The 9,921-nt window shown below is 32.6% G+C and overlaps 1 protein-coding gene across 3 annotated transcripts; it reads left to right on the top strand.

Annotated features, from left to right (window-relative positions):
- The first annotated feature begins 2,566 nt into the window (after positions 1 to 2,566).
- On the top strand, positions 2,567 to 9,460 carry LOC136997375 (uncharacterized). Of its 3 annotated transcripts, none has more exons than XM_067348088.1 (3): positions 2,567 to 3,191; positions 3,439 to 3,588; positions 4,084 to 9,460. In XM_067348088.1, the coding sequence occupies exon 3, from the start codon at positions 6,956 to 6,958 to the stop codon at positions 9,023 to 9,025; it is 2,070 nt and encodes a 689-aa protein (XP_067204189.1). In that variant the 5' UTR covers positions 2,567 to 3,191; positions 3,439 to 3,588; positions 4,084 to 6,955; the 3' UTR covers positions 9,026 to 9,460. The 3 variants fall into 3 exon arrangements, with proteins under 3 accessions (XP_067204189.1, XP_067204188.1, XP_067204190.1); XM_067348087.1 differs by having other exon boundaries at positions 3,408 to 3,588; XM_067348089.1 differs by having other exon boundaries at positions 3,182 to 3,319; positions 3,408 to 3,588.
- The last annotated feature ends 461 nt before the right edge of the window (positions 9,461 to 9,921 follow it).

The following is a 9,921-nucleotide window of genomic DNA, read 5'->3' as shown; positions in this document are numbered from 1 at the left end:
TAAAAACTTGACTAATTAAAGCTGTAGTATAACTTTATAGTACTACCTTAAAAGTGCAACTCTATGAAAGAGCCTGTATGAAGGCCCAATTTGAATTCCCTTCGTCAGAAGCCGTAAAATGAAAGTTGCCTACGTGAAAAGATTCGACCTAAGTGTTAACACTTAACCTGTAGCCCTCGAAACAAAATCGCCTTTTTCACATATGCTATATATATATATATATATATCTATACATGTCTCTCTATAGACCCTTTCACAGCTAACTTTAAACGACCAACTGACTTGAAATACTTAACCAACGAGTGAAGGCGAATAAGATAAGAATATTTTTATGAATCTATTAAAAATAATTATTTATTGTTATATATATATATATATTATAAAGCATAAGATAGGATAAGGAAATTAATATATATTATTACTTAGAACTATATATCTTTTTATTCTTAATTAAGATACACTGTCGATGCTTCCGAATTATTAGTATAAATACAAATTTCATGCATATAATAAATAATTATTGTACACACTTACAGCTATATATTTGTAGTGTTGCGCTTTGTTGTATGCGATGAAATTCCGTTAAAATAAGTTAAATATTAACAATTTATAAACAATAATTAATTTTAAGTGCGGAATACGGAATTTTTCCAAGATCAAACTTATATGTCGTTGTGAATCTGAAAATGAGCAATGTTAATATCCAAACAAGATGATGTTAAAGTGTTAATAATTGTTTGTAAATAAGGAAATACGATATAAAATATTTCGTATCGGAACATAAAATAGATCATCGAACACATCGACGTCCGCTAATACGATGACTCATGAACACCTGCAAAATAAAACATCCGAGATGCGACGAAAGAAATTGAAGGTCCAGCGACGTTCTACGAAATCACGCATATAGTTCAACACAAAGAAGGGTCGACTGATGCAACTCGCCGACAAAGGAATATCATCGCCGATCACGCATCGAACTGCGAAGCATCGTCGATCACGCATCGAACTGCGAAGAACAAAGATCAACCTTGACACGCGCCTCACGTCTTCTTTAGTCCCGCCTATTTTGCCTATAAAAAGGGTACCCGATGGCACGGCAGTGCAGTAGTATGGAAAAAATCAGCAGAGAGTAGTATGGAAAAAATCAGCAGGCAGTAGTATGGAAAAAATCAGCAGAGAGTAGTATGGAAAAAATCAGCAGTGCAGCAGTACGAAAGAATCAGCAGTGTCGGGAAGCCATATTCAACGAATAAGAACATAGAATTTCGCGAGCAATGCGAAATAAGAACTTAGAAAAACTCGAGCAGCACGATCTAAGGACTTAGAATTTTAACGAAGCACTAAATAAGAACATAGAATTTCGCGAGCAATGCAAAATGAGAACATAGAAAAATAACGCAAGAAGTGCATAAAGAAGAAATCAAGAATCCATACTCAAGCTGAACATTAAAATTTAATCGACATACTGCCACTACAACTATATCAACCAATCGCTACTTCAAAGTTTAACATAAAATTTATGGAACTCGAAATTATTTATGGGAATTTGGCAAGGAAAATTTATACCATCTACAAGTCAACAACTTACGAAGCCACTACTAAATTTCAAGAAACCAAGGAACTCAACAGAAGACACATCAGAACGGGAACCTCTCTTTTCAGCCGACGGATCATCATCATCAGGAAGCAGCTACGAGTCAGTCAACGACCAATCAACAGGAACATCGTACTCTAAGAAACCGAGCGAACACAGCGGAATCAAAACAAAAATCTGTAAGTCCGGAATCCTTTATTGTAAAATCAGCACTAACAAATAAATGCAAATTAATTGAAACATGAGAATCAATGGTGAACATAACCCAATCGTACAAGTTAATGTAACGTCCCGCAAAAATTTTATATAGTTTTTTTTGAAAATAAAACGCAAAAAATTTTTTGAAATTTTAATCAAAGTAAAACGTTAAGAAAAATTAGCAAAAGTTGTAAAGGACGAAAAACGAAAAGTTATGAAAAATGTTGTAAAGAATGAAAAATGAAAAGTTATAAAAGTATGTGTAAAGAATGTGGAATGAAAAGTTATGAAAGGTTGTTTAAAGGACAAAGAACGAAAAGTTATGAAAAATGTTATAAAGAATGAAAAATGAAAAGTTATAAAAGTATGTGTAAAGAATGTGGAATGAAAAGTTATGAAAAGTTGTTTAAAGGATGAAAAATGAAAAGTTATGAAAGGTTGTGAAAGTATGTATAAAAGAACAAAAATGAAAAATTATTAAAAGTTGTGAAAATATGCCTAAAGGTATAAAAATGGAAAGTTAGGAAAATTTAACTTTGTTTACAAATAATGTTGATATTATGAAAAAATGAAAAATATGAAAATTCTAAGTTTTCAAAAAGTTTGTTTACAAAATTTTTGAAAACATGTTTAAAAGAATAAAAACAAAAATTTAGAAAATTTTAAAGTTTGTTTACAAAAAATGTTTATTTACAAAAAATGAAAAAATATAAAAATTTTAAGATTTTCGAAAATTTGTTTATTTATAAAAATTTTATAAACAAATTATTTAATTATTATTAACAATTATGGAAATATCGTTTAGTTCATTTATGCATGACTTTATAATTTTGAGCAAGCGAAACCTTAGTTAACATTGTTAAAACAACATAAAAATTTAATTAATTATAAGTATAGCAGTACCGCTGTGCAACAATATGATTGATAAAATTATTAATATTATAAAAAACTAATGGACGAACAAAAATCGAATTTCACTAAGAGTCGCCCATATATGTCTCGACTTCTTTCCATGACTCAAGAAAGAGTTAATTAAAAAATAGTGTGAGTGCACACTCTATGTAAGGCATGCATAAGTCATGCCAAAATTAATTAAAAAGGGTGATGCGAGTTCACCCTCTATGTAGCGCATGCATAAGTCATGCCATAATTTGGGGACTAGCCTAAGGGATCCCCTCCACTGAACGCGCCGGGAGAGCTCTGCAGTAGCGCGGGCCCCCACTGTAGCGACACTCGAAAATTAACTACTGAATAGTACGGACGTGCCGGTTAGTACGCTCCGCTTAAAATATTTCATTTAAAAGATAGACGTCGTAGAAGTCGGACGTGTTTCAGCACACGCTCCAGTGTACGCGTAGACGCGAAATAATTATAAAAGACGACGACATTTATTGCGGTAAGACTTATTAAGTCTAATTCGAGTCCCGCGAATTGTTATTTGAAAGAAAGAAATGTAACTTGAATTTCTACGTCAATCGTATTGTAATAATTGCATAGAAATAGCATTTAATTTGAATTAAAGGTGTACGTTCTCATTTTATTCTATAATTTTAATAAAGTGTAATCAGAATAAAGTATAGTTGACTAATTTAGATTCTTTTCCTATATTAAGAATTTTAAAGTAATAAAAAATAAAAGTGCAGTAAGCGAACGAGATCTGCCACTGACATCAGCCAGCAGCTACTCACTATTAAGAAAGAGGAGCATACGTATACGGTCCCAATTTAAGAAGGGCACGAAGATCCTAATTAATTGTCAGCTTGATAATCATTATTAACCATTTCCATTTAAAGGTAAGATAGAAATTTAGGAAATAAGGTTAAACTATTATTGTGTTCCCTTAAACAATTCCTTCATATGAACAATTATATATATATATATAATTTTATTAAATAAAATTTTTATAAACAATTATTTTTATTAATTAATTTTTTTTATAAACAATTATTTTTATTAATTAATTTTTTTTATAAACAATTATTTTTATTGATTAATTTTTTTTTATAAATAATTATTTTTATTGATTAATTTTTTTTTATAAACAATTATTTTTATTAATTAATTTTTTTTATAAACAATTATTTTTATTAATTAATTTTTTTTATAAACAATTATTTTTATTGATTAATTTTTTTTATAAATAATTATTTTTATTGATTAATTTTTTTTATAAACAATTATTTTTATTGATTAATTTTTTTTTATAAACAATATTTTTATGATATCAATTATTATTATTAAATTGAACAGGCAAACAGTAAGATTCCAAATTTTGTTTTTTTTAATAGATGACGCAGCAGATCACCATAGATCATAAGAGACATCCCATCATAGAGTTATTTCCTAGGTTTAATATAAATTTAAGCAGAATATTCATAGACAGATTCATATATTGCGTCAAGTCTTATTATGCACAAAAGTCGCCCAGAGATGCAGCAGCGATCTGCTACACTTGTTTGGCGAAAGAAACTCCAGAATTTAGAGCAGGGCACATATTAAAACTGCGCCACAAAGTCAAATTTTATATTGAAAAGAGAGTCTATGTATGTGCCATTTGTTAATCATCCCTCGCCCAAGTAAGGAACATTAGGGAATGCCATGCGTGTACTTATCACTATAATCATCTTCTAACCCTATTTTCTGACCTCCAACTTAAAAGATTCTATCAATATATTCCTTCCCAAAATATAACCCTTAGGTCTATAACTGTTACAAACGTAGATTTAAGAAACGCATACCAATATCACAGGCTTATATTAACCAGAATCATCTTGAAATTTATTAAGGATAGGTTAAATTTAAGGTTCCTAGATTACCGCGAAATGGTCGGAGGCGAGACTAATATTTATATAATATAATAAAAATGAATATTTTATCTACATTCTTCTCAAATTTTATTAGTTACCATGACTAATCCCCTGCGATTAATTTTACTAAATATAGCAAGGTGCACTTTAGACACCATTTATGTCAATAAAGAAAGTCAAAACGAAATACTGTGTCTAACCTGTATGACTGCTGACCCGACTTACGAATCGACTAATTATTTTAAATTCCGTAGACATAGTGTTGTATTGGGATTTACCCCCAAATTAGAATTTTGTTCATCCTGTAATTCCATATTAACTTACATCAGAACCATTAGATCATGCGTACAATGTTTCAGTCTGTCAATAGGATTTCTTCAAACAAGAACCCCGAGCAACTCCTAGAGATATTTGACGGAGAGCCAACAGTTATCGCTATCGGCCAGGCTACTTTTCCCACAGAATAAACTATCGTTTGACTATTGTGCAGATGGGAGAACATCGCGGCATCGTATACCCATCAATTAGATTATTATTAAAATATAAAGAGAGGTGCCATCGCGGTTCCTCATTTATAATTAGGGCTACAAGTAAAGAAATTTGCAACACGTGCAAAACAAACTTTTACAAAGACAGTCAAGTCCTCTATAAGGAGTTTCACTTTTTTCTATTAGCTCATCGCATGTTCATAAAGAGGTGTGACCATTGTATAACAATATTAAATGAAACAAGATCCATCTGGGAATGTGCTTTGTGCAGTGCATATTACAATAAATTTGCTAATCATAAACCAGATTCTCATCTAAAAATAATATATGAACAATTACATGAGAATCCTATCTTAATATCGCAATTCAAAAATAAAACTATTGCAGTAACCAATAATTTTAGTGATAATTATCTCGAATTAGAATCATTAATCAATACTCTTAGATTAACATAATGTAATATTAACAAATATATATATATCGTGAGAACTTAGCATTTACAGATAAATTTTAGGATTTTGTTAACGCCCCATTAGCGTATTAAAGAAAAGGAAAGAAAGTAAGGATGAGATAAAAAATATATATATAATAAATAAATAACCATTCATCGAGATCTTTATTTCGACCTGTGGAAAACATACCCATATCCTTCAAGGACCGAACACCTTCTGCAGAACCAGTTGGCCCGCGACCTTGGAAGTGACCACCTGTGGAGCAAACCACATAAAAAAAACTAGTGACAGCGGCTAAAACAACCCTAATAGTAACCGGGAGACGGGTAACCATCATTTCCATTAACTTGGACGACAAGGGCCTCTTGCTCCTGGAATCATACACCATTTGTGCGTTCCGTCGCCACGGGACGTGACAAAAGAACCACAATATTGGTCCGTAAACGGTAGTATTTGCTTAAATTGCTGGGATAATGCTGAGATACCTAACCGCCGAGATTTTCAATATCTACTTTTTCACAGAATCTTGTACGGCAACGCGCCTCTTACATCTTGTATGATCTGTAAGAATACTTTCGCACAATTACAACCAAGCTTGCAATGTGTCCAATGTATTATTAAATACACGCGTTGCATTGTTAAACTGAGAGATTTGGGCGTCCCAGGCGATAGAATCATTTTTCTTTCATATAACATAAGAAACGAAATGTTAGCGGGACTTACTTTATCTAAAGAAAACGAAAATGACACAACACCAGAATTCGAGCCATATAGATAATAATACTATTTACAAGATGTGTTTGTCAAGGGCTAGAAATAGGCCTCAGCCACACCCACTAATCCGTGCTTACCCGGGATTATACAGAATGTCTTGTGTGAAAAGTTCTAAATATTACTCCGTAAACGGCAGTGTTTGTTTAGAATGTTGGGACGAAACTATGATACAAAATCATCAGAATTATCAATTAGAAATAAATCACGGATTCGTGGACGGCAATGTAATTTCTGCATCTTGTATAATTTGTAAAGGTGCTCTAGCACAAATACGACCAGGCTCAAGATGTATCGAATGTACTGTTGAATATATGTGTTGCATCACGACATTGAAAGTTCAAGGAATTCCCGTGGATAAAATTATTTATCTTCTGTACAGTATAAAAGATGAAATTATTTTGGGACTTAGTATATACAGAGATGATGAAGTAAACGCCATACCAGAATTAGAACCATATATATAACGCAACACGTATATCCATTGTATCTTATACTTAACGCCGCTATATTGTATCGTTATACTATTATATTATTATACTATCTCTGCTAATTATATACATATACTATATAGATATGTATTGCCAAGATTAATTCAGAAATTATATGCTTGTATTCTATATCTGATTCGATTATTTATACATGTTACAGACCATGTTCATAATCGTCGCTGTCTTATTGTCCGTCAGACCTGTCACTTCCCTTATCGGATTTGATTGCAGTGGACAACACTTAAACATTACTACGATATCGCTGCTCGATGTCGGAGAATGTGAATTACGAGTACACAATCCTGATGTTACTGACACATATTTGCAACTCTTACAACTTTCGGAATACAATTATGCCGAAGTCTTACAATGCAAGGTGGAAATATCAAGAACGATATATCATTGCGAAATGCATTCACACATATCTGTGGTACACAATGGAAGAGCTGATTATTTACACGAAACCGGATATACTCAGTGCTTAAGACTCTTCCAAGACGGAGTTTTCTCATTTGGAACTGACAGTCCACTACATGAAATACGAGTCAACCAAACCACAACTCGGAGTATTACATTAGCCGGTCGAATTAACAACGACGGTAGTTGCAAAGGAGTACAATATTCGGATCCTTATGGTACATGGGACGATGTAGTCGTGCAAGGAGTAGTAAAAATAACTCTAAAAACTTCACACGTACCTGTACAATTAAATTCTGGAAAAATCATGTTGAAATCTGGTACGATCTGTCCGTTGAAAGAAGGATTCTGCATCGACTCCGAAGACGGATACACTTATTGGAAACCCGTACCAACTACATCCTGCGATTTTCATCAATATGATGTCCTCTACGAAGGACCAGCTACAAAAATTCAAGATAATATTAATGCTACATCATCAGTTGTTTACACCTTAACTACTCAAGATATTACCTTTGCTCTCACTAAAACAAAGGAGCAACCTCTGTGCGGATATACCTTATATCGCACCGAACATCCAAAATTATTTATACTGGAAACTAAAAAGGGAGACACACTTCCAAATCGAGGCCAGATTCCAATGGACAACTTAGACATCTTTGCATACATGAATTCTAAATTTGTATATGTTGAAAAACATATACGCCATCAGATGACATCGCTATATCACAACGTTATGCAACAAAAATGCGAATTAGAGAGACAAGTAATCACAAATACTTTATCTTTTGCTACCTTACAACCTGACGAATTCGCGTACCGTCTCATGAAAGGACCAGGCTACATGGCTGTTACAGCTGGAGAAGCTATCTTTGTTATCAAATGCATACCAGTGGACGTCACTGTAAGAAAAACAGAAGAATGTTACGTCGAATTACTTATAATGGTGCATAATCAATCATTCTTTCTAACGCCTAAATCGCATGTACTTACCAAATATGGAAATCAACGCGATTGCAGCTACGAACTTCCTACGTTATATCGTATCGAAGACACTTGGGTACAGTTCACACCAGAACCACAAATAAGGCAACTTCCGCCTCAACAATTGCAACCTATGACCACATTATCCTGGAAATATTTGACACCTGGACCATTAGCCGTCAGTGGAATCTACTCTGAAAAGGATATTGAACGACTGCGTGAACATATCATGTTCCCTGCTGAAAGGCCAGCTTTACTTAATTCCGTCGCCAGGGGACTCACGGGTCATTCGTTCAATTCCGAAGCCGTCTCCATGTACAATCTACTGGACGAAGCATCTTTAAATAAAATTGTTGACACTACTGCTTCCAGAATATGGAACGGATTCCTGACCTTTGGCTCCGCAACAGCCGGAATCTTTGGTATCTTCCTGATAGCCCGAATCGTGAAGCTTGTAATCGACACCGCCATTCACAGATACGCCCTCCACACGGTCTATGGATGCAGCATGCATTTGTTGGGAGCATTATGGAGCTCACTCACTCATCTTCTACTTCATCTCGCCAGAGGACCTGTAGAGACGAAAAAAAAGTCAAACAAAGCCACAGAAACATCACCCGAGAGAATCGCAAACGCACCGCCCTTACCAGAACAACCAACGGTAATTCAAATTACTCCTACTACTTTTCGAACTCATTCACGTGACATCGAGTCAGCAATAATTAAAAACAGCGCTACTTACTCTTATAAAGACTTATGCGACCGTCTTGATAATATGGAACAAATTCCTCCGATCGCATCGGAATTTGTTCTAAAATAGGGGGGAGGTGTAACGTCCCGTAAAATTTCTGAAAAATAAAATAATCAATTAGTTGTCAGTAGAGATATATCCTCAATTATTAAATTGCATGACCAAATATAATCTAGTAATTTAAGATTATAATATTTAAGGTGGATGTCCCGGAATAAATAAATTTAATTATCTTTAAATAATAATGCTATCGTGAAACATAAGGTTTCATCAATAGATTATAAACGTTAAATTCTCAATTGCTAATTATCCAGTAAATTCAAAGCTATATAATTTATTCTCGGATCTCTAACCTTACCTTATTCGTTTATTAAAATTTACTTTCCTTGTAATAAATACACTAAGGACAGAAATCTATAAATATATTCATACATTAATAATGAATCTAGTCGCTTTAGAGTCATATTTAAATTATAATACTATGACGGGAGAGTAAAGACTTAGTTATCGACTATGAAACATAAGCCGGTAAAACAGACCTATTGGAATACATTGAGAAAAATTATAAAATTCTAATAACAGATTTCTAGTTTTAATGTATAGGAAGCAATTCGAATCATCGACAAAATCTTACACTGCAACTACCGTTATGTGTTCATATAAATTGTACAACGCAGGCAATTACAACTTACGATCTTCAACAATATTACAATTACTTGAATTTTAATTTTAACGCGCTTAAAAATTAACGCAAAATTAATATTATTGGAGAAAGGTGATTGAACTAATCGGTTTAAACAATAAATATATATATATTCTAAAAAATTATTATGAGATATAAAATATAAAAATTAATAAATTACAAAATATATAAAATAATAATAAACTAATATAAAAATAATAAAATTAATATAAAAAATATATAAAATTATAAAATACAATAACAATAAAAGGTAAACAAAATA

The sequence above is a fragment of the Linepithema humile genome, chromosome 1 (assembly GCF_040581485.1).
Source record: "Linepithema humile isolate Giens D197 chromosome 1, Lhum_UNIL_v1.0, whole genome shotgun sequence".
NCBI lineage: Eukaryota > Metazoa > Arthropoda > Insecta > Hymenoptera > Formicidae > Linepithema > Linepithema humile.
The sequence above is the reverse complement of the archived record's forward strand: the minus strand, read 5'-3'. Positions and strand labels throughout refer to the sequence as shown.

Bases quoted from the DNA above. Each gene is read 5' to 3' on its own strand.
- LOC136997375 (XM_067348088.1), top strand. From the start codon at position 6,956: ATGTTACAGACCATGTTCATAATCGTCGCTGTCTTATTGTCCGTCAGA.